We start from the raw sequence: 26,241 nt of genomic DNA, 5'->3' as shown, positions 1-26,241 counted from the left end.
TATTAAATTTTATTAGTACAACTACCACTGGGAAATTCCTGTAGTCAACCGTACTAGGGGAGGAAAAACAAAAATAATCAGGAATCTACCATTTACACCTCCTCCCATCCCACCTGTGCTCTTTGTGCTTTCTTGTGGGACTTCTCTGTTTTTCTGTGAAAACTGGAGGGGACTATGTACCTCTGCAGCATGTTTGACAATACAGGGATTGTGAACTCCCACTGAAAACATTAGTTACACAGCAAGAATTCCTTACATCAAAGACAAATTCTGAGATCCGATAAGACTCCTGCTTTTTCACCTCACCCTCTTTCTCCAGGCTTAATAAGTAAAAGAGAAAAAAAAATAAATTTACTTCAGTTCAGTTTAGCATGGAACGTGTTAACCAAAGGTGAAATATTGAAATTCATTTACTGCCACATGATAAAGCAACTGACATACTAGAGTGTGCTGAAACTGCCGTAAATAACTCCCTCTAAACTGTTCCCTCAGAAGTTAGCTGTGTTTTTTCCAGTGGTGGTTCAGATGGCTCTGTCTGCACTGAGGCTGGCTAGGTCAGACAGAGCACCAGAAAAAGAAGAGGCCATTCCCTGACTCAGGCCAAGCTCTTAAAGACAAGACCAAGACTAAACAAGTCTTCAGAACTTTCCACAAACACATCCTGGAGTTTGGTAGGCCAAGACCTCACTCTTGATCCATTTTGCTTGTTGATCTGGATGACTGACAGCCCATTTTCCCTACCTCTTCCATACTCAACAGCCAACATCAATAGTGATATTACCTTTGCCTTCTTAGTTCCCAAGCAATAGATCTACTTAGATGAGGCTCATATCATAGATCCATCTAGAGGTCTGCCGAAGTCAGGTCTCTGTACAGGTAAGAGGAGCCATTAAGGCCCTCCATTCTCTCATGTGATGGATTACATGACTGGGTTGGCTTGTTGAGTGAATTTGCAATTTCCAGAAATGCCATGTAGTGACTTCCATAAATTGTTTGGACTTGTGTGACTTCATTAGGATTTGAATTCAGGCCTCCAGAGGCAAAACTCACACAGCTTTACGTGAGTTGCCACATTCCCACGTAAGAGTGCACAGATTTTTTTTTCCCCTTTAAAAGGAAAAGGTTGGGCTTTGAAAAACTCATCCAAGAGCCCAAAGGCTATTTAGCCACAGGGCTGATAATTCTTTCATTATAGCTACTGCAGCAATTCCATCTCTTACTGCTACTCAGTTATTTGAAAAACTTTTCATCCTTTAAAGTCTCTGGAAATTCACTCCAAAAGAATGAAGTGCTCATTTCAAGCATAAAAATATCCCCTAGAATGGTGGGTTTCCAAATCTAAAAATTTCATTTCATCTTAGAATTCTGGGCTACCCCTTCCTATCTCCGCTTATTTTGTATTTACATTTGCATGGCTGATTATCCAGAAAGGATTTTCTGCCTGTTTTACTGTATTGCTGTTGTATAGCTCCTTCTATTTATCTCCTGGTAGACCTGATACCAGGTCTACCACAAGTATATCCGAACAGTGCTGATTGTTGCATGCACAGGAATACACAAGCACATACTGTTCATTGATTTACATAGTAAATTAAGTCCTTAAAAATAAAGATAATGAAAAGCAGTACTGTAAGCTGTAGATAATCACTACCTTCTTTAATAAGTGGAGGCATGACTGTCAATTCTTTTTTTGTACTTGATCAGTATATCCCAGATTCCTTTGTAGCCAGTTCCCAACCTGTGATATTCCTAGAACTCCTATCTAAATTTTAGATGATGAATCCATCTTCTAGTTGTGAAATCACACCCAAAATTCTCAAAAAAAAAAGTGCAATATCTAGACCTCATAGCACACAGCTGATAAACCTTATCCAATAGGCACACTTGCCACTCACAGATATTGTACAATCACTAAAGGTTTGCTGGAGAAATTACTATCAAAGAGCCTGAATGAAGTGCAACTGCACTATGGACAGACAAGACTGCCCCTTCTCTTTTTCCTATGAGTCTTATAAGCAAGATCAGCACAGTGTCCTGACAGATTTCTTCTAGATATGATTTAAAAATCCACTGAGTGGATGTTTTCTAATAAATACTACTAGAACAGTTTGGGTTTGAAGGGACCTTTAAAGGCCATCTAGTCCAACCCCCCTGCACTAAGAAGTGAAATCTTCAACTAGATCGTGTTGCTCAGAGCCCCATCCAATCCGATCTTGGATGTTTCCAGGGATGGGGCATCTATCACCTCTCTGGGCAAACTGTTCCATTGTTTACCCCCCTACTTGTAAAAATCTTCTTCCTTATATCTAATCTAATTCTATATCTAATCTGCTCTCTTCCAGTTTTAATCCATTACCCTTTGTCCTACCAGTACATGCCCTTGTAAAAAGTCCCTCTCCAGCTTTCTTGTAGGCTCCCTTTAGGTACATACTGGAAGGTGCTGGAAGGTCTCCCTAGAACCTTCTCTTCTCCAGGCTGAACAACCCCAACTCCCTCAGCCTTTCCTCATGGGAGAGGTGCTCCAGCCCTCTGTTCATCTTCATGGCCCTTCCTCTGGACTCACTCCAACAGGTCCATGTCCTTCCTGTGCTCAGGACCCCAGAGCTGGAGGCAGCACTGCAGGTGCTCATGAGAGCAAAACAGAGGGGCAGAATCCCCTCCCTTGACCTGTTGCCCCCACTGCTTTGGGTGCAGCTTTCTGAGCTGCAAGCAGCACATTGCCAGGTCATGTCCAGCCTCTCATCCCCCAGAACCCACAAGTTCTTCTCCGTAGGAAGACTGATTCCTCTGATTTCCTCTGGTTGAGTCCTAAAGCCTTTATTTTTTACTTCTGGTCATTTTGTATCTTTAGGGAGATGTGCCCAATATTGTTTTCAGGTCTCCACTCTGGGTGCAGTTCAAAGGATGGGAGTTAGAAGTTAGAAGTTCTAGAGGAGGGCAAGGGTGGAGACAAAATCTACACTTTTGATGGTATGACCACTCATCATACTGAACCCTCAAATACTGCTCAGGCAGAAATCAATGAATAAAGCCAATAATAATGGACCAAGCAAGAAAGACTTACTATTCATAGTAAGATTGGTGATGGTTCAGTTGTATTGCCCTCTGCCTTGAAAACAAGACATTGAAACAAGTTAAACTCAAACATGAATTTTATAAATAGTTCTAGACGCACAACTTGTGTCCTGACCTTGGGCATATTCCCTTGTCTTTTTCTTTCCCAGGATCTAGATAATGAACAAAAGTCTGTTATTTGTGAATTTGTCTGGTGGATATGGACCCAAATCTAACAACTCTGAAGATTGTTTTTTCAGAAGGCAACAATCATCAGTTCTGGACAAAACTGGTAGTAGGACCCAAGCAGTGAACTCACAAACAGAGGCACTCAAAATCCTAAGTCAAATAGAAGTGTCCCAGTAGCTTAGTTCCTAATTTTATAGCTCTGGGATAAAAGATTAAAGACAAAAAAAGGTCTCTGTGGTAATTAGACAGCAGCAATTAGGAAACAGTCTAAAGAAGAACACAAGAAGAAGGAATAGAGAAAGGGCAACAGAAAGACAGGGCTAATAAAGAGGTCCTTCCCACGCAGGAGCACTGGGCAGAGGGTCTCTATTAATACCTCCCCATAACCAATGCCAAAAACCTTATTTTTAACTGAGAGTTTCTTTCCATATAGAGGAAAGGGGGCTGAGAAGTCCAAAGTAGAGTTCTGAAGGGCTCATAAAAACTTCATTTCACACAATAAGTGCATTGAACAAATGTTCAGCAGCAGGTTTTTGTGGCAGATGCCAATGAGTAAGTCACTGCTCTTACTCACTTCCAAGGCAGTGGGACAGGCAACCATGACAGTTGCATGTGCAGTTGTTTGTGAGGAAAAGGAAAACAGATTTATGTCAGCATTTATGCAAACTACGTGTGGAAACTGCTTTTTTTTCAGTGCATTAATGCTGTGGTCCTTCAGAGCTCTGAACTATGGGCCCTCTCCCCCTGCCCACCACTGTCACAGCTGGTGGAGATGTAATAACCTCTGCAGTCACAGTGATGGGCTGCTCATACTCGCGTGCTTATTCTTTGTAAATTTTTCACATCCATGCAAACCCCTGCCAAAAAGATGATTAAAAAACCTCACCCCACAACAATAAAAGCCCAGCATTTTCTTGGAGGGGTGGGGGGTGGGTGGGGAATAAACGCCATGGAAACATGTAGACAGATATATTCTTAGAATCAGATCATTCTCTTTTGTGGAAAGCCTTACTAATTCAAGCCTAAGTGCTGCAAGAATAAAGGGTTAGAAGGAAAAACACAGCTGGCGAAAATTGGGGGTTGCAGCTCTGCTTTTAATGTCTTCCACTTTGTGGCAACATCTCTGTATTTCTCACATCTTCCTCATTGGCTGCAATGGGTTGGGGGAGGAGGGGTGAGAAAAGCTCACAAGATCTGTCAGTGCTGTCAGCAAAGTAAATTACTTCTGTTGTTCAATTTGTTCCATTTTGATTTCATGATGGGAATTGTAAGGGTAACTTTAAGCCCCTGTTTCAAGCTGATTTAATGACTCTTGAAAGTACGATCTCACGGATTCAGAGATGGAGGGATCTTCCGGGACAGCCTGTTTAACCCACTGCATCTATATATGCTACTCTGTGCTGTCCATTGAGTCTCTCACTACAGTGTAGTGGCTCCACTGCACTTCTTTAGACCACTAACACATTTTCTTCCCTATGGTCTGGGAAAGCCTAACAAGGATTTTTTCAGTTAAATCTGAGTGAGTCAACTTACTATGCACCAATCTGGGCATCTCTTCCAGGGACAGGTTAGTGCCCTGGATCTCATCCAGACTTGGCCTTAGTCCATCTATAATAATACCACAGTCTTTAGTTTACAGTTAGAGCCTTGAGGTAAACTGTTCCTGGAGGCACTGCATGTTATTTTCAGAGACACGACCAAGTATTCTGAAACGTTGTCCAAATGAAATGGGTCAAAGCCAATATTCTAAAATGATGGCAGGCTCAAGGCTGCTCATTATTAAAAATCTTCAAGCAGATCAAGTAAAATTACTCGATCCTAGAAATCAAGCTGTAATGGGCAAGCAGAAAAACTCGGGACCAGGTTCTCCACTACCCAGCAGTATGAACTGCCCAGTGCAACAACATACAGTTGTGTTTTGCAATCTCTCTGTGCTCTGTTTTCATTTATAGATACGACTGTTTAGATGCAGGGGAGTGGAGACACCAGGCACGTAAAACTGAGGCTGCAGTGGGCAGATTTGCATGCAGTGTCACAAGGCTCCAGCTGCAGAGAGCACATTTCACACAAAGATGAAAACCTTTCTAGAGACAGGGCACTGTCCGAATTGTATTTAATTCAGAAGTGAAGCCTCCCCTGAAGGACAATAACAAACTGATTAAAAATAATTAAAAAGAAGCCCTATTAGGGAAGGTTGAAAGAACTGAATCTGTTCAGATTAGAAAAAGATTAAGGGAAGACAACAAATGCCTGAAAATACTTAAACAGGATGTTATAAACTGCTCAGGAATTAATTTTCCTCCTTAGTCAACAAGACAATACGAAATAAGGGACTGCAGCAGAGACTGATCACAAAATACTAAATGACTTAATTTGTAACATTTGGATTTGCATCTGCTGCAGGAAGTTTCAAAGACTGAAGGGTCTTCAGAAACAGGCCTTGGTGCCTGCACCAAGCAAGCTGCTAATGCTGGCTGATAATTCATTAAGGAGAGTTTTGAGAGTAATAACCTCAATCCTTCTACAATGCATCTGAAAAATTAAAATGTGGCATAAGAGGTGCCTGTCTACTCAAATGATTCTGTGAACTGACTGCACACGAGACAAAGCCGCCTGGCATTTATATGGGGACATAAGTAAACCTGGTAAGACTGAGGCAGTATAGGAAATGTGTTTCTACAAACACTTAACACTCCCTTCAACAAAGATCAATTCTTCATGGAAGAGTCAACAAGGTTGTTTAGCACGGATTTTCATCCTGTCCAATATAGTTATTTCACATTAAAAATTTGGCTCCTTTTAAGTAATTATCCTGCCTTCCATGATAGCAGTGTCAAACTGTTTTCCCTAGCATTTTTCTTTCACATTTCAAAAGAAAACAATCCACTCACAAGTCTTATCTGCTAAGTGAGAGAGGAGATTGGAAAGTGTATTGATCTTAGTGATGTCAAGTCCTTCTAGGGAATAAAAGTTTATTGCTTTCCTGTCTCTGATTATCTTTTTGTGAAGATGTGGATCACAAGCTGGGAAATACTACTACTCCATGGGAGAGGAGACAGGCTTCACTATATAGGTGAAAAGCCTACACAGGGAAGCATGAACAAAGAAGCAGGAAACTGAGGATAAAAATCTGAAGAGTTATTAAGTGGATTAGGAGTCCAGGGCTTGTGGAAGGTCATACAGCTTTCTAACTTTCAAACATGCAGGTTTAACCTTGCAAAGTGCGGCACATGACAGACACAGGTTTCATGAAATGACCACTTTATTTTTCAGGGCAACATGCTAAAATGTTCTAAGCTCCCTCCATTCCCACTAAGAGGAATGCAGAGATCTAGGTATCCTTCAAAAATTACTTTTTGGGAAATAAGAAGTTATAATTGAAAAGCACTTACAGAAAAGTTCAAAGCAAGGGTATTGCTCCATCATTTAAACACTTCCAGCCAAGTAATTCAGCCCAGAGCTTTATCTGTTGTTCTGCTGAATTTTAGGTCAGGCACATATTTTCAGATTTAAGAAGGGAGCAAAGAAAACTCCGTACATCCACATATATGCCCTTGGAAGACTATCTCAACAGATACCAAGGACCTGATTAGGCATCTGTGAGTCCTCGTGTTGTATTCTGACTGCATGTGGAAAATCTCCACAGCATGATTAAGATTTTGCAAAACAAAAAGTGAGATCCTGACCTTTTGAAATTAATGAGAATTTTGCCATTGAACCCAGCAGGACCCCAGATTCAAACCTAGTTATCTACCCTGAACTGCAGAGGAGCTAAGAACTTGACAGTCTGCTTGAACTTTGAATGCTCAGCACTTTTAAATATTAATTCATTAGCTTACATCCTTAAGTTTAATGAATGACCTCTGAAAATCATCGCCTAAATTTTTTGTCTGCAAAACTGATTTGCAGACAAAATTTTTCTTATACTGTTCTTTAATCTGTACTTTCAGTGTCAAATGGACAACAAACTCTACCTCAGGATGTAGTTGGAGAGAAAGGACCTTTAAGTCTGGATTTCTAACTTAATTAACTGTGCAGATTTATTGTCTTATAAAGCAAATTTTAATTTCCATGACCTCACTGTGGATCCAGATCTTTCAGAGTTATCTGCTTGAGAAGAGCCTCCTATCTCTGCACTCCTGTGGAGATGCATCCCCCAATGGGTTGTCTATGACAAGTCCACTCTTCCTTGGCCAAAAAAGTAAAGGCCGGGGAGGAGAGTTATGTATGAGCCAGACTGCACTGAGGGAACAGTGGCTCACACTAACTTTTAAGACAGATACTTGTATCCTACCTCACTTACTAAAATTCTTCTGTCACTTTCAGAAAGTGAAATGTTTCATCTTCTCTATTCTTTGCTATCCAGAAGTCATGGACTAAAAAGGTTTCAAATCACAATAGATGTGGCTTGAAATTACATGAAATTACAGTGTGAATGTTTAGAGACCGTTTCTACCTATAAATATTAAAGGGACAGTCCTTCTCGTAGGTGTGCCCTGTAGTAAGTGCCCAATCAACACCTGCCCCCAGAGTAGCACAGACCCCTCTGCAGCAGGAAATACACATCCCATCTCAGATACCTTCTTTACCAGATGGCAAACACTGATCAGACTTGACTTCTATCTGCTTCTTCAACACAGCACAAAGAGGCAGAAGTCCCATGGGACAATAGTACTCTCAGGATTGCTTACAGCCCCGTAACTGAGTATGTCTGCCAGCTCAGGTGTTTACTCAAACTTTGTATTTCAAGTCTTTAAACATTGGGTAATGTTTCTTTTTTTTTACAACCTAAATTTCCTCCTCTTCCATTACTGAAATTTTTTTCTGCAGTGCTAACTCTTATCTTTTGTAGTCTTTTCCAGGAATAACTGGGAACTGATGATAACAACTATTTCTTTTGTTTCCAAAGCAAGCATTCTACCAAAGCCATAATCTAAGAGGCTAACTATATGGATGCCCCTAAAAATAATGAACATCAATCTGTATTAATTTCAGGTCTAATTTCACCATATTGTCTCTAAATAAAAAAAGAACAGCGCAGGAAATAAGTTAAAAAAGCTGAATACCAAATAAAAGGCAACATCTAAAACCCAGGTTGGTGCAGGGACACCCTAAAAATCAGACTGTCAGCACAGTCATGATAGAAAATCATTTGGCAGTGAGTTTATGCTTTTGGCTCCTGTTATTAGACAACTGATAACCGAGTTCTGCATGATTCATATCCAGCCATGAAAATGACACATGGGCCCAAAAGGGTGGGAATTGGAAGGGTCTTTCATAGCACGTGTCTTTGGAGAAACTGATGATAACTTGTGGACAGGTTTCACAAGTCTAAATTGTATACACAGCCAAAACTATTTTTATGTTTATTTCTGATACCTTTGACTCCCTCCTATTTCCCCTATACTACCTATAAATTCTCTCACTCACACACAGGCTGGAGAAATGTGAGCTAGGTGTGATAAGAAGACAGGTATATTATATATAGCCATAGCTGAGCTGCGGAGCAGTTTCAGTCTCTTCCTTTTGTGACTTCTGTTCTTCTTCATCATTTTATTAATCTATACCCTCTTTTCAAGTAAAGGCAATATTTGTGCTCTAAGACCCAGACTCCCCTTGTGGTTTGATCTCTGCCCTTTATCTCAGGCATTAGAAGGAAGCTAGAGTCACAATTCTAATCTAAACTTACGAGCATAAAGAGACAACTTCTAGCGGTTCCACACAGAGACCATCTATTGCAGATAAGCTAAATCTTCAAAGGGAGATCTCGTAAATCACCGCTGGGTAGAAGACAGCTTCAGACTCATGTTTAAGAGAGAAGCTGATGTTAACAGTGCAAGCTGCCTCAGTCCAGATTATCCTTCTGTGTGCTTTGGGTCTTCTTGAGTTAAGTTGCATCATGCATTGTAGCACATCCTACCATCTTGGAGAACCACACCTCATGATGTGCCAGTCTTCCAAGTTAGTGAGAGCCTGGGTTAACCTTTTACAGATGGGGCTACGCTGTGTGAGAATTACATTCCTGGACCATAACTTGCTGCTGCAAAAGCTGGTGGCAAGATCTGAATCCAGAAACATGGTTATATATGGTTTACAACTGAGGGCTAAATATGATTTTAACTCCGGTAGTATAATTGTATTGTAATGAATTTCACAATATATTAGGAATTAAAAGGTACAAACTAAAGCTACTGAGATGCCCAGAATTAAGGTACAGGACAAGATGAGACTTCATTTACATTAAAGATAATATAATGTTTTGGCTAAACATGTAACCATGATTGATACCAGTATCAGAGTTACTAGCATTAGAATAATTCCTCTATGATTGAAGTCATAATCATAAGAAGTGCTGGAATTTGTGAGGCCTTTCTTATAAAACCTCTAAGCTGATCAGTGTAGTGCCTCTGTAACATAAAGGCCACAGGTAGAGCACATGGTTATCTGTCACAAATACTTCTACATCAGTAATCTGGAGATGTATGAGATATTTCACTCCTGCAGAGAGGGTCTTTACATGACTTTCTGCTCAACAAGGGTACATTGCAAATCTTCAAATCAGTAAGCCACTTGCCTCTTTCAAAATTAAAATATCAACGGAAAGTCAACATTTATGTTTGATTTAATTGCACCAGATCGCACCCTCCCATTTTACCTAATAATATGCTGAGTTAATTAAAACTCCATGCTAGCAACCATGCCTTCACCATACAGAGCAAGCAAGAAAGTTAAAGCCCCCAAGTTTCCACATAGCTGTAAGCACACGAGCAGGACTTTCAGCTCATCATTTTCGGATACGTACCCAGTAGAGCACATCTGTCCAGCCCTCCATGGTGATGCACTGAAACACTGTCAGCATGGCAAAAGCAAAATTGTCAAAGTTCGTGATGCCATGTTTAGGTCCCTCCCAGCCTGCCTTGCACTCCGTGCCGTTCTGGCACTGCCGCCCGTGTGCAGACTGGGGGGCGCAGGGAGACGGGTCGTCTTCTGCAGGTGTATCTTGAAGGAGAGAAAGGGGGGAAAAAAGGAGATGAAGACAATGAATTGCTATTTGACCCACCGTGAAGGATATCTGATTTTAACATTTTGCAGTGAGTTTGACAGATTTCTCAGGAATATGTGAGCGACTGCTTGCTGTTGTGCTTCACTTTCTTTTTGTAAAAAAAATAAAATAGCAAAGCTGTCAAATTTTATAGTCAAAACAGAGATGGACTTTTTTTTCAAAGCATACCCTCCTATGAGGAAGAACATGAGAGGGAATGTTAGACCAAGTCTATTATGTTTCATTAGGTTGCACGTTGTGACCATAATGGCAGCGTGTTCATTCTGCAGTCACTCGGCATCTGGGTTAACCTTGGAAGGGAAGTGCAGCACTGATGGCCATTCTGTTGAAGGAGGCTGAGCCCCTGCAGCACACAGGCTTCAGTGCTCTGGAGACAAGACGATATGGCACTGGGCCACTGCTGAACTAGAGCAGAGAGCATCTGGAGCTCTGCTCTTCTGGAGTTTAGAAGCTGTGTGGCATTTTATCAGTAGTCCAGTGGCACTCAGAAACTCTATAAGGCAGTTGCTTGATTATCGACCCCTTATTCTGTACAGATGTTTTCAGAGATCTGAGAACCCATAGAACAGGCCAAACTAAATGCTTTGGTATACGAAAAATGCCACGGAAAACATTTTTATAAGCACAAAAATTTCTGCAATATTCTTTTAAAAATATATGGATTTCAGATCTTAAGGCTACACTTTTAGATGTATGGTATGTATGTGCAGGGGAGCAGGTAATTATGTTTGTTTCACATCTTATATGGTAAACAATTTAATTTTCCAAAAGTTATGATCATATTCTGATCATTAAAGAATGCCACAAACAGTAATATTAGAATTAGATACCATAATGTAAATATTTCCAGATAGAACGAAGAAAGATATGCACACTTTAAACTGTAAACCAGAGTGACAATTCATTATAGTTCTAGCATCATTTCCAGAAAATGAAATCTGCCAACATTATAAAAGCAGAAAATACAGAACTTCTGAAACAATTTCCTGCTGTAAAATATTTTCTTAGTTATGAGCTGCTCTGGGTCCTAGGCATTAGCACCCACCACCACATGAGAAATCAATGCTGTTCAAGTTCAATAAATGAAATGAAAAAGAGCAGATGGTTAGATGAGTGAGTGACAATGCAATTGAACTACTTTGAAATGGGAATATTTCTTTCTGTAAATAATTTGAAAGTTCTTTCCTGATGGATTTGATGCAAAAATTTTCTTCTCATTAATATAATTTTGTTTTCTTTCTAGCTCCATTTCTAACCACAGCCACAGTCTGTGATTTAAAAAAGGTACAGCCTTGAATTATATATTCCTTTACAATGATACTGGTTTAAAACAAAGATGTATTTGTGTATGAGATTTATAATAAAATATATGAGTTTTAATTTTCTGTGATGCCATGTCATGTGTAGTTCAGTCAGCTAACGATGAAATTATCACTATTTTAGTGTTGCTTGAGCCTCTGGGAGATTTGCTAAAGAACTCAGGTTGGTTTGTTGTGCCAAAGGTCCACATTAAAAAGTCCATGACTCTGTTTAGCAGGAATCAATAGCTTTGCATGTAGCCTTTACAGACAGGCCAACAGCTGAGTGTTCAAGATGAGGAAGCTAAACTGTCACCATTGCAGTCTCTCTGCATCACATGGATTCATATCCAAGAAGCAGAACAGAGGAGCCACCCCTGTGTAACCCCAAACAGGCAGTGAGCAATAGCCACCCATCTCCTGTGCCAGCACAAATGCTCCATTACTTAAGGGAAAAGCCTCCCTCCAAAAATCTTTGTACGTTTGTATATGTTCCCCTTACCTATCAGTCCCCCTTGCACGTGGTAGCAGGTCTTATGCATCTTCCCCATGAATAACTCCAGTCCAATGATGGCATAGATAATAATGACAAACAGCACCAGCAGGGCAATATGCAACAAAGGGACCATGGCCTTGATAATGGAATTTAAAACCACCTGGAGACCTGCAGAGAGAACAGAAGGAAGCACTTATCAGCAAGAGAACAAAATTTAGAGAGGCTATAAATTGCACAGTAGTATGTCAGTTTTATTTCATTCCCCCTCACCTGAACTCATTATCTTGATGATGCAAAGATGTACATTCACAGATCAACTCCCTCCAGAAGTTCTCCAGCATTTCATAAATTTACGATTTTGGCGTAGATCACAGACTAAAGTAAAGCTTACTTTAGATAAGATATTAACTTACCTGTCACCAAAATACCACCTTCCTGGGGAGAGAGTATATTAGCTGTTTTGCCTATTCATGAAAAACATGCCTAAGGTGTTCCACACACAGTACTGGGGAGAGCTAAAGTATGGGGAAAACAAAGAACAACCAGAATTGAAGTGGGACAAGAACTGTGAGACACACAGCAAATGCTGGGGTGCCACAGAGTTGCGCTCCAGAGCAGGGGAAAGACGGCAAACTGAAGTCACATCCCTACTTTGATTCTGGGTTCCTGCAGAGGTCAAGAAAGTCCCAGGCAGAGCCTGAGATGCTGAAGGACCACCAAACCCACACTTAGTGAGAGCTCTCAGCCTTCTGAGGATCTCCCTCTGACTGTTGTTAAGGCATGAAACTGTTAGAAGTCCTAATCATGAGGAAGCCAAACATTTCCAGAATGGGAAGGTGACTTGCTGCCAAGTTTTCTAAAGCACTAAGCAGCTGTACCCTCAGATGTACTGGACTCAAGCTGCAGATTCATGTGCCTCTCTCTGTCTCCTTCTCATTTTGTAAAACCAGAATAATAAAGCCAGCCTCATAAGCCTTTAGTAAGGATTTGCATTTACAAATGTCTTAAAGTTGTTATCACTGGTAGCAATGATGGCAACCACTGTCACTGGCAAGTAATTAATGCTGAAAGTATTGAGAGACCTCTAGAACCCTATAGTCTACAAATAGCCACACCAGAACAATTACGAGCTCATGATTTTGCAATGACTGAGAGCCAGAAGTCATTAATGTCTCCTGCAAACGCTGTCATCTCCTCAGAGAAGTTGATATTAGCTGTGATTTTTGAAAAATGTGATTCATGAGCTGTAAATGTCTGTTATACATCTGCCAAGAGAGTTTGCGATAACTATTAACTTTGAAAATCTATCATCTGAGATTTTCAATTTTTTTCTTTTACTTTAAAAAAAAAAACAACCAACTAATTTAAATACTTTCTTATAAGGATGACACATCTCTTGACAAGCACTTTCACTTGTAGGCAATCCACTTGTCAATTCACAGCTAAGGCTGAGACTGCGTTTGCTCAGCAGCCTTGATGGAACACAGCAGAGACCATCAAAGGTGGCATCAGCTGCCTGGCCAGCAAGATCAACTCACTGCCTGCTGGCAACCCAGAGCTGGGTACTAACATCCCTCTAGTCAGAACAGGTTTTCAGGTTTCTACAGTCAGTTCAGATATATGTTAATGGTTCATGCTACTATCCAAAGGGAAAGATGTTCAGCATGAAACATTCTGGCTTTCACAAACTGATTCTTACATGAAGTACATTACTGACGGGATCAAAACATCCCGTACCAGAGTGGACCTCTTTGCTTGCTCAGTTCCCTCTGGGTACTCTTCTGGTTAAGCAATGCCTCTGGAGAAAAAAGAAATTGCTGTGCTTACATGAGGCAGTCAAGCTTTTCCTCTAGATGTTCACATAATTCAGTCTACTAATTCTAAATACGTACAGAAAATGAGTTGCAGCCGGCATCAATATCAATTCTTTACATCAGTCAGGAATGTCACATTCACCAGAAAATTAAAACACTGTCCCATCTACTTCCAAAAAATGTCAACAATACAAGAAAGTTAAAAAACTAGAGATGGCTACAAACCTGAAGAAAAAATCCCAAAACTTTTGCAGATTTATTTGTAGCTTCAAATAAATCTACACAAAAGCAAATAAAGGCCTCCCTTTTTAGTGATTTTAGTGGAGCCTTGTTAATCCAATATGTAGCCAAGATTACGAGGTTAAGAGTTCTAATACCAGGTCTTATGTAATTTACCCTTAATTATTATTATTAATTGATTTATTATGCATCACAGGACATACCCAGTACTCTTGAGAGGGTACCGAGAATAGACAAAAAGATGAACAAAAAAGCTCTCTCATTTTAAATACAGCTTCATTATCACTTACTTCATAAAAGTGCTTCAGCTACTAGAGATGTCCAGAGAAGATAATATCTGCACAAATCAATGCCCTTTGTGTTAACAAAGCAGTACTTGTGAAATCAAAGGCTTGCACCATAAACATGAGATGACAAGGTGTTTAGGCAGTCAAGGGGAACATGTACCACCAGAAGATGTACAGGACCTCCAGCCAGCTTAATTAGAGAAAATCTTCTTGAGGATAATAAACCAGCTTTGAAGAGGAGATGAGGTTCTGAATACTGTTAGCATGAATTGATGTGTGTGCTGTGCAGTGCTCCATTAGGGCAGCCTGTTTTCAAATCTTGATGATTCCAATAATTACCAAGCTTAAATACATTACTATTAAAGTATTAAGAGAGAAAAGTTAAAAAAATACTAACTATGCAGTACCTTGGGAAATGTCCTCAGAGATGTAATGTGTGCTACTTGTGGAAGGGCAAGAGATACATGCACATCACCAGGCTCCCTGCATTGTTGTCAAGCTTATTGCTGCAATACAGCTACTGCCTGTAAATTACTTTATTCTCACTTAGGCAGCCACTTGCAACACGAGTAGCTGTTGCAAGGAATGGTATGAGGAATTCTGCCTAGAGAAGTCAGAATGCCCAATCAGAAAAGGATTAAAGGACTGGGGAAGAGCCATGAGCAGGTGGAACAGAGAAACTTTTTTAATAAAAAAAACTTCACGTGTCTCAAAACATATCAAATCTATGTTCTGAAAACTGAGAGGTGCAGATCAGTGTCTGGGGATGATCATATGCGTTTCTGACCAGAGTAAACGGAGGCAAATCATCCCTTTACAAGCAGTCACAAAAATTTTTTCTAACAAAAGGTGAGAATTCTACGCACTTTTACAGGCTCTTTCCCTGTGTAGAGAAAGAAAAGACAGTTCAGCTTATAAAAGAATGATTTCACTGACCCAACTCATACATGCTCCTAATCTTTGCACGGTGCAACACGTAGGTATCACCCAACACGGGTGTTCACACCATTGCACATCTTTGGCATTTTTTTCTCACTTGTGGAGGAAAGGCTTGCACTCCTAACAATGGGTTGTGCAGCTTATAATTGTAATTAAATCAGAGTGGTGACCTGATCAGACTGCAAAGCTGGCCTCTGGATTTCAAGGAGGTGATACCACTAACTGCCTTGTCACAGCAGAGCCAAATTTTTACAGTGTTGCTTTACTGGGGCTGGCAATGCCATCCTTGGCCAACCATCAACACGGGGTCTTGACCTTAAGTCCTGACAAGTAAATATAAAAATAAATGCTTTTCAAATATTTGGCATTCTAAACGTAGTTAGTCATTTGTGGAAGCTCTCTCCGTGTGCTAGACACTCTCCAGACATCTGTGAAGGTACAGCATCTGCCTTGGGGAGCTCACTCCAAGCTGGACACAGACATAACTGCACAGGGATTAGGGAAAGTGCTACGAAAGGGATTGTTTGCAGTTTTTAAGCCCGTGCTTTTCTTCTGTTAATAATTGAAGATCTTAAACAACTCGTAGTATTTATTTTAAAAGCACTTCAGTTTACCTTTTAAAAAAACCCCTCTTGGCTGAATTCTGTTGGCTGACACTGATTCCATAAATGTTTCAGCAAGCAAAACAGGCTAATGCCATCCCCTGGGCTTACAGAATTTAGCATTTATTTATACTGATAAAACATTTTAAATATTTATTACATGGGAAAAACATTGCTTTTTATACCAGGTCAAGCCCTTTTTAGCCTCTAGAGGACTGCATCAACCCAAAGGTTTAAGATACAACTGGGGAGCAGGGAGACTAAGGAAGAAAGAAGAAAAAAGCTTATACCAAGTAACACTGATCTATCTCAAAGCTATGGGAAATACACTGTTGGGGGTGCTGCAGGTGTTTTAGAACTATTATATGGTGCTGTACTTTTCTGTTAGGAAGACAGTGATGAGAGGGGCTGGTTGCTGTCTCATCGATTCAGGCAGTTATTGAAGAATGTGCTTTATTTCTAAGCATGGAAGTGTCTGGACCTAAAGCAATGGGATTACCTACACACCCCGTTGTGTACTTACAAGCTTTTTTGGATTTCAACCAATGCTCTGCAAGATGGCACCAAAAAAAAAAGTGCACCAGACTCAGCTGCTAAAATGCACTTGGCATTGTTGCACTGTGGAACATATCCAAGGAAACTAATGGTAGGTTGGTCTCAGAATTCACATTTGGGCCTTTCCAAGCACAGCTCTAACTCACATTTTTACGTGTCTTTAATTTTGGATCTGATCTGGTATGCTGGACAGGGCAGTTTCCTGTTCTCGTCATCTTAGTGATCCAGGTCTCTAGAGAAAGTGTATCCCGAGTCTACTCTTCCATTGGTTTTGCAGGACTATATTTTGACTACCCTGTGGGGATGCCTGAATCAGAAGTATGAGCAGGGACAATCTCATACAAATAACCTCTTGAAAATGAGCGGGAATAAAAGGGAAAGAAGAGGACTTTCAACCCCCTCCATTCCTCCTCTGCCTCCTGATACACACACAAATACACATTTTCATACTTAAGCCAGTGCCAGGGGTGTGGGAGGTAATTATTTTTCTGCTAATATAGTTCAGAAGAAAACTACTACTTTCTGCAAGCAGAGAGGAAGCAGGGGAGGATTTGTGACTCAGCACAGTGCCTGAGTCAGATCACTTCTGGGAACCACTCTTCAGTGACAGTTTATGCACCATTCCCAGCCAGGAGTGAGGCCTACCCACAAATCACAGTTATTTCTGACGATACACTGAGAGACTGCCACTACGGTTATCTCTATTTCCAAAGCACAAGCAATATAACCAGAAATGCTCCCCAAAGTGGATGTTTATAATTTAATAAATGTAGACATCAGCTAAGAAAATTGAAAAATATTAAATATTCATAAATATGAAAGGTTTTATACTAATTTTAAAGCAAGCCTGGAAAACGTCAGACGGTTTTAGCACAAAAAGGTCAACAGTCGTGGCAAGATATCTTAGATAAGTACATCTGCAATGATTTGTGAGGGAAAACATGGAGGACTTTCTTCCCCAGTGTTACAAAAGGAACTCATATGACACAGTTCAGCTAAGGACAGCTGTACAATAACAATTTGGGAAGGTAGTCCCTTTCTGTCTTGCTGGAGTCTCAAAATATTAGAAGCAGATTTCTAGATAAAGCAAATTCTGTGGGTGTAGTGCAGCATTCTTGGGGCTGCAGATGTCATTTCTATTTCAAGAATAATAGGGAAGCTCTTGGAATAGGAAGGAAAGGCACGACACAGGACAGAAAACTAGTTGAAGTGAAAAGAAAAAGGAAAGACAACTTTTTAAGCTGAATGGTGACTATTTTGGAGCAGGTAATGCCATATAAACATACACAAACATTCAATTCAGAACCATGAGCTGGAATGAATAGAAAAAAGAAAGTTTTGGCATCTGCTCACTCTCTTCTCACTCCTGCATTTTCAAACCATGTCTTCATTGACTTCCCAAACCGAAATACACACACAAAAGGAGACTCATACAAATGGGGATGTGTATGTGAACACAATTGCTTTATGTTTGCCAAGTCTTGCAATACCACCCTTGTCTCATCCTTTGAGGCGAGAAAGGAACAGCAGAACAAAAACAAAAGCCACAACAAAACCCAGCTCTTCCTTCTGGATCCTTTTCTCTTGGGAAGCAATTCATCTTAAGTATCCTCTGCCTGTCAGAGTGACCTAACTTAGACAGTCAAACAATACAGCTTGCCCTGAGCATGGTGGCCACACAGCCCCAGCTTTTGGCTGCCTGAGGAGGGTGGTTTGGATAAACGTACACACTGGTTCAGGCATTTGGACTCTCTGCTGGAACAGACCTCTCCTACCACTCATACAAGCATCCCTCTCTCCTCCTGGGGGGCTTTTTTTAACAGCTTTTTGTTCAAAGTACATAACCATTCACTTTCTTATGAAGTTGCTTGATGACTAAAAGACCTCGCTCATCTTTCCAGATCCAACACATGAGATAGCTCCTGCAAGCTCAACTTTATCCTCTAACCAGTTGATCTTAGCTCAGTTCAGCTGAAGATGATGTCCAGGCAAGACCTTTAGACATTAAATTAAAAAAAAAAAAAGAAAGTGTCTCTTCCATGCAGTTACCTGCATATAGAGAAGGAGCATGGGGGCTATTTTGAGCAAAATCACAAATGAAGTCAGGTAATTTAACTTTGAGGCTGTTTTGAACAAAGACCAGAATGTGTTGTAAAATAGTCTAATGAAGAGAGCAGGGAGGATGAGGTCAAGTACTCACTGCCAGAGTAAATACTTGACTTGTAAAGGGGACTTGTAAAGATTGGTTGAAGGTAAGGCAGGTGCAGGGTGTGCAGGAGCCCTGGCAGTTTCTAGGCCAGCAAGGATCAGCTGTCACCCTTTCCCAGGAAACAGTTTTGCTTTTCTGCTGACAGGATGATCATGAACTGAGAAAACTGTTCTTGGGCCCATTGTAAAGGTTTTATCTATACTTAATCACTGTGAAGGATCACAAATAGGCAGAACTTTTCTTCACTCTTCCTAGAGCTATGCAAACCCAAAGACAGTTTGGCCTGAAGACTGCACCAGTTATCAGTGAAATGACCCATCATATTTCCACTTTTTTAATTTCTTCATCCTCAAGTACAGCTGTGACAGAGAATAGTTTTTCAAGCTCCAGTTCAGGAGGAAATTTTCGTCTACTCCTATGCCACTGGATTCAATCAGAAAACTTGTATAGGGATGTGGCAACATGAAATACTGTCTTTAGTCTGGTCAAGTGAACATAAAAAAACCCCCTGAAACCGATAGTTAAATAACATCTGAACTGAGATAAGGATGAGAAATCTTTGTTTCAGGATGTTTGATGTTGTTTGTACACACCTCTGAGAAATGACCACACATATTACTATGTCCTAAGGACATAATTTTCAAAACAAGGAACTATGGACACCTGTAAGTGCTAAGGCATCATTGTAACAGAAATGGGCTCAAAGCACTTGGGTCTCAATTGTTTGAGTGGAGCACTAATAACTGTTGGGTTACAAATGCCTTTGTAAAGTTTTCAAAATTTTTAACTGTTTATTCTCATTATTCCTGTATGTAGATGTTAATCTCCTTTCTGCATTATAAATAGTAGAGTATTTTAATTGTTTGAGGTCCTTCTCCAGATGCTTTTTTTAACTCATCACCTGTGAACAGGTTTAGAAAAGGTCAAAGCTTAAAAGTTAAAAAATGTTCACAGGGATTGTGCAAATATAAAAGTGCATCCAGGGATGATGATATTATAGTCTTGTAGTACAGGGAGAAAAATATATTGATGGCAGAAATTGATCTTCTTGCAGGTTAAATGATTCAACATATAAAAATTGACATACTCTGAGCTACACTAAGTTTTAACTTCTCGTGATAAAAGAATTACAAAAAAATTGGATAGAATTGCATAAATCCTAAAACTTTCTCCTTAGCTGGCTATCTGTGTAGAAGAGCAGCATTGTATATGACAAACACAGGCAATAAAGCCCTGGAGAAGAAAACTCCTTCTACCTCTTAACTTGGGACAGTGCTTAATGGGCATAGATGGGACTGGGCTCTGGAGAGACACAGCATGACATTTTCTGGAGTATTTTGAGAACCTAAAAATAGGAAGCAACCTGATCAGGTAATGAAAGAATTTATGCAAGCCACACAGTGTGTGATCAGTGCTGTGTTACTGCCTTGATGTATACCTTTGGGGTTTTTTTGTTTTCTCTTTCTAAACTACTGAAAATATTGTTACTAAAAAAATGCATGGTATGATGTTAAAATCCTTGAAAAGACACGGCCAGACAAATCTGAACAACTCTGACTCTTAGTTTTAAGAACAGAGAGTGGATTTAAGCACTTATCAAGTCAGTGGTTAATCAGTCCCATCTCAGAATGCCTAAAACTCCAGCTTCTTTCTTTTCCATACTAGTAAGACTGTTGTTTTTGATCTTTATAAACCTTATTAGACTTAAAACTCTGCTTGCACGCATCAGATAATAAAATGCTTTAGAGGAAAAAAACGCTTTCTGACATAATAAGCAAAACCTCCTTTAGCTCACTAGGTAGCTCCAGTATATTTGGACAGAAAAATTAATGGTTGCAGTTCTCACAAATGCATATTTGTCAGAAGAAAGAATGGTTCTTTATTGATATTTACTTCCTTTGTAACTTTCTTTGCAACTTGAACAATTCAAAGATTTTTCTACAGATTGTGTATGTATTGCTAGAATGCACTGAAACTAAACATGTATTTATTTTTAATTTCCTTTTACATATAATAAGCTGTCTAGAGGGAATCATAAGGTTTTCCTGCTGCAATCTGAAGAGCTAAATTAAGTTCTTAACAGATACAGAAATCTACAAATATAAATCTGAGAGGAATTTGGCCCCCTCGAAGTAAAAGTAAAGTGACATCATGATCTCAGCCTGGAATGTGAAAAGCAAAAGGTGGGCTAAAGTTTGACTTTAAATTTTCACTGCTCTTGTGAGGGCATGGGTGACACTCAACCCTAAAGTCTTTCATTTGGCAGTGCTTAGTATAAACAAAGGAACTGTTAGGTTTAAAACAAGCCTTTGTAAAGCTTGTTTATATGGACACATGGACATACTGGTTGGATCTCTGACCAAGACATCAAACCTGCTTAAAAGGGACTTCATTGTTTGGTAACTTCCAATACATAAAAAAACCAATGTACAGCAACAGCCTATGAGAAAATACCAGTTGCAGAAATGTGCTGAACAACAAGAAAAAACACTCATTACAGAAAAAAAAAATCACCAAAGCCAACAGCCAATGCAAAACAAGACAGAAATCTCAGCCAGGCTGCTAGTTTAGTGTGCTAACAGTAATAGAAAATAAATAGCCCCAACAGATTATACTTCTAAGATATATAGCATTCGCTATGTCCCAGTTCTCACACCAGGCACGTACTAATGCCTTCAAAAAGGGGAGTCCTCTGCAAAAATGGTATCTGTTTGTAAGATGAGATGCTTGAAGAAAGTTTAGAGAGGAGAGGAGGTTTTGTAATCCAATAATGAAATTGAATTTCCATAACTCTTCCCGCTGCTAAAGAAAACAAAATTTAGTAAGTCCTATGGAAAAAAGTGACAAAAATAGATTTTTTAAATAATTTTTTCTATTTCTTTTATCCCGTGAGCTCCATTCTGTCAAAAATGCTTTTGATATATAACTGTTGAGCAGCTTTAGTATTACTGAAATTGAAAAAAGATTCTTTGCAGAGGGTTAGCAGATGTTTTCTGAATCGTGATTGATGTGGCAGGGCAAACCAGCAGAAGATAATCTAAAACTGAAAAAATAAGAGGCATAGCTACTAAGACAACTCAGAAAAAAATAGTTGAAACAAAGGGCAAAACACATGTGGGATAGGTTACTGTTACATGTGTTAAGCAGAAATTGGATTTGCTTCTGGAAAAAAGGGAGATTAAGAAAGATGTCTGATCTCCTTCCCTTTTCCCTGGCAGAAAGAAAACTTTGATAAAATTTTAACTGGGCAGGTTACATGGGCTGTCATCGGTCTTTGGTCCATATTTCTCCATGATCAGAGTAGCAAATCATTTGTTCCATCAGTGAACATCTTAAGCAGAGAAAAGTTTATTAGTTTTTCATACCAGCCAATCTCCCCGTGTTCTCAACTCGCACAGTAATACCAAGCAGATGTAACTGGGAAGGCAGTAGCTGATTTTGGAGAAATCAAGAAGGAAGGTCTCAAACAGATTTATTTAGCCTCTGAAATTTTAAAATATTATTTCCTCATATTTGCTTCCTCTCAAATCAGTGTTCTTTTGTTTTTTCCTTACTATAGCACTTATACAAGATGCCATATTATTACAATTCAGATAATCACTGAAAAAAAAATAATTTATTTGTAGACTTAAAATGCATTCACTGGTTGAGAGAACTATCTGACTTGTCCACTGCTCTGTGCTTTGCTGATATTTTGACAATTCTTTGTGAAAACCACAACAATGACTACAAGCATCTAATAATGCTTTTGGAAGGTCGGGACAAACTGAATTAATTCAAATAATGCCAGAGTCATGGAAAATCCACGTACCACCTTGTGTCCTGAGCAAAAGCTATGAACTCTCTTGTGTCCCACTTCTGAGACAACTCTTACCCAGTGTGTGTTAGTCACACCTTTGAGAGAGGATGGAAAGAGAATGTTAAAAAGTCCCAACAGGTCAGTAACACATTAATAGCCATACAGGCACTTTAGAGAAAATGAACAAAGGACTTGGAATCGTTGCTTACAAGATCTTAAATTAATAAGCAATACAAAATTCAGCCAGTTGAAGTCAAAGTATGCATTTGGTGCAAGCTTGGGATGACATCAGATGCAGCAGAGATGTCATCTGGGAGAGAATGTAAGAAAAAAAAACAAAGTAGATCATACTCTTACTATTTTGATGTGGAACAGCAATATCTTCCCTTGCTCATCATGGTGACAGCAACAGCCAGCAACTACAAGTGAGCAACAGGGAACCCAACACACTCCTGCTGATACCAGTTAGCTACAATCTGTATGGATGCTTCTGCTCCTTTATGGTCCAGACAAAAGCACATCTAAACAACAACACAAACTATTCTTAGGAGACAGCAGATGGCATTCTTTGATTTTCAGATGCTTTAGGACAAGCAATGTTGATGGCAGGGGCTCTCTCTCAGAGCCATGCCCTACACCCAGTTCTCTGAATGAGAACTCTGGGCATTACATGAAGAATGAAAAAAGGGAACTAGAAAGAAAGTGTGATCCATCCAGACCACTTCTGAAAAATCTCTTACTAAGCCAAGCTAGAATTTTTTTATTATCTCCATGTCTGCTCTTTGATGTCAGAATGGGCTTTGTTCTCTTCATTTGGAAGGGACTGCCTACACCCTGATGTGGTCCCACATTATGGTATTGGGATTGTTTGGTTGTGAAGACATGCTGAATAATCATGCCAGCATGCACAGTAATTGGTAGGATAAAGGCTGACACGGTTATTGGATACATTTGTAGTTAGTGTTATTTTTAAAAGAGCTACATAGCCAAGATCAAATAAATATTTCCCTGTTTTCACTGGCGTTCCTTAAATATGAGCAAAATCTTTATTACAGCTACAACGTGCCTCTGTGAGTAATCTTCTTTACTAAGATAAACCTCTTTTGGCTACATCAAGTTAACAACTTCTGCCATAAATTACATCATTCTGTAGGTTGTACCTCTCAAGGAACAGGGCTTTAGGTCCTGATTGTGTAATTCCTACTCACAGGAATGATCATCACCTACGGGACATGCTATGCTACAATCAAGTTACTCCCTTGAGTAATGGTGACCTAAGCAAATAAAGGGCTTGCAAGCATGTGTAGAGTTTTAAGTTAACTATGAAGAAACAAACTTAATGAGGACATTTGGTTCAGACTGTTCTATCTTTTTTAATCCACTCCCTTCCCATTTGTAATGAAAGCAAAACAAATTGGCCACTTGAGATTAAGAACAAGCTAAGCAAGGACATGGGAAAGGTGGTGCAACTTGTCCTCACGTGCTGTATGTGCTGGAGAGATGGTACGAACGTTAAGAAATCTTGTTCAAGAATGAAGGAGAGCATCAGAAATCTGCCTGAGAGCACGTTTCCTACAGCTTCTAGAGCTCAAGAGAAAAGAAAGGAACTGGACTTGGCAAAACCCAACATTATTTAATGTAAAAACAATGACGTTTGAGGCAGAACTGGAATTTGGAAGCCAAATTTTGCCTAAAGGTATTTGCAGCAGTTCCCCCTGTTGTCAAGTACCTTTATTCTCATAGGTTTGGTGGCAGTAAACTGCCAAGTATATTGTCTTCTCCAGCTTACTGTATTCTCTTGTTCCTACCCACAAACCTTTCACAGGTGGGAAGCTTAGATCAGGCCACTTCTCCCATCTCCTCACCTTGAAGGCAAGCCAGGATTTTCCACTGGTATGCAGTGACCACCATAACCTCACATGCATCAGGAGGGTAAATGTAAGCCCCTTGCTCCACCAGTGACAGTGAATAAATGCAAACCCTGTGCAAAACACGACTGTCAACCATACTTTGCTAGAAACATACACAATGCAAAAGAAAATTGACTTTCTGTCTGCCAGTTATCATTTCCTTAAAACTTTAGACTTAGTGTGTGCTGTACAACATATAAAAACAGTCAATGGCTTACATTTCTTTGCCATATTCCAAAACTACATGGTTCTCAAAAGAGATGTCATTTTGGGTTTGTTGAATTCTCTGTGTTTATAACCTCAATTACATTATTTCCTCAACTATATGAAGTGCTGTTATTTTCTTGCACAATGCAGAAAACAATGAGAAATTACAGTTGAAAAGTTCGACTGGGCAACAAAAAAAAAAAACAAACCACCCATACATCCCAAATGAAACCAGGTAATTGCATTGGATGTGTTCTATCTGTTCCCCCCTGGTTAAGGACACTATCTCCAAATCAGCTGTGGTGGAAGATTAAGTCTTTGGCATAGTACCAGTTTCTAGCTCACAGCACCAAGAGGTCTTCTGATAGGCAATGAGCATCAACCCCCCATTTTTATAAATCATTCAAGAGGAGATTCAGAGTCCTAGAATCAAGGATGATATAGAGGAGTTGCTTAGTTTTACATTAGGAGGATTACCATGGTGAGTCTGACTTGTCCCTACTGTCCTGAACTCTATAAGTTACTCTGTATTTTGCTACACAAGTCCCTCTGTATTTTTCTTTCAGTGTAGGGTATCTCTGAATTATGAAATCATACAGACAGAATTCCCCTATGATTTCAAATTATTAGATTAGATCACATTCTTTAAAAAGGGGGAGGAAAAAAAATTGCCAGTCTTACCGTTAAGAACAGTCGTCATTGGAAAATGCAGACTATAGCCTAAACATCTTGTAAGCTTTTTAAAGCCTTTTGCTCTTACTTTTCCATAAAAAACCTGACCGCAATTTAATATGCAAAATGTACTTAGGCAGTGTCCCAGACAGAATAAAACTAGACAGAAATAAATCCAGTCCTATCACCCCTGGGACTTCCTTGCTTCATCTACTCGCAATAATATGGCAAATTAATAACAAACACAACTGGATGACTTTGCCAGTCCAGCATCTCTCAAAGATGCTTTCCTCATGCATTACTCTGCCCATAGAGCCTTCGAGTTTTTTTTCTTCTCATCTTCATTGCTGTAAGTGGTGAATGTGGCATCCTATATGTGGTCCTGAATGGTTCAGATCTATCAGGACATTGCAGATAAAGGCAGGATACTTTACTACCTATTGCAAAGTTCAAAGAAACAGCTTGATTAATACCAGAGAGTTTGGGATAAGGATGGAAGACGACTGTGGTAATGAGAAAACACTGCAAAGAATATGGGGTAGAGAACACTGCTGGGACTGCAAAAAGAATTATAAATTTTAATAGATAAGAGCATTTCAGGGGAAATGAGAACTAATTGTAATGAGACAGACCAAATTCTAAAAATGTCTAAATTTTTCATTCACCTTGTCTGAAGGTGCCCAATTTTCCCATGAACTCAGAGTAATCACAGACTTCAAGAGAAGTACCATTCTGAAAAATTAGTCACTCCAGTTAATTATTTAAATACATGTAAAGGTAGTCATCTCGAGGCATTCACACAGGAAAATTCTAGTCTTATTTCGTTTTAACTAAAAAATGTACTCAGCCAGATACAAGCTGTTGTTTCACTAAGAGAAAGACATTTCACTGTTGGGAGGAGGGTTTG

General features: G+C 39.6%; 1 protein-coding gene across 15 annotated transcripts in view; it reads right to left on the bottom strand.

The window, feature by feature from the left end:
• The window catches only part of CACNA1C (calcium voltage-gated channel subunit alpha1 C), a 433,748-nt gene that overhangs the window by 162,942 nt on the left and 244,565 nt on the right, over window positions 1–26,241 (bottom strand). For all 15 annotated transcript variants that reach the window (XM_027680722.1, XM_027680736.1, XM_027680724.1 and 12 more), the window contains exons 6-7: window positions 12,107–12,268; window positions 10,046–10,242 (exon numbers count right to left, since the gene is read on the bottom strand). In XM_027680722.1, coding sequence (XP_027536523.1) covers window positions 10,046–10,242; window positions 12,107–12,268 — 359 coding nt within the window. The remainder of the gene's footprint in view (window positions 1–10,045; window positions 10,243–12,106; window positions 12,269–26,241) is intronic.

Source organism: Neopelma chrysocephalum, unplaced genomic scaffold (assembly GCF_003984885.1).
Source record: "Neopelma chrysocephalum unplaced genomic scaffold, ASM398488v2 Primary Assembly neopelma1_59, whole genome shotgun sequence".
NCBI lineage: Eukaryota > Metazoa > Chordata > Aves > Passeriformes > Pipridae > Neopelma > Neopelma chrysocephalum.
Note: the sequence above shows the minus strand (reverse complement) of the source record. Positions and strands in the feature narration are given on the sequence as shown.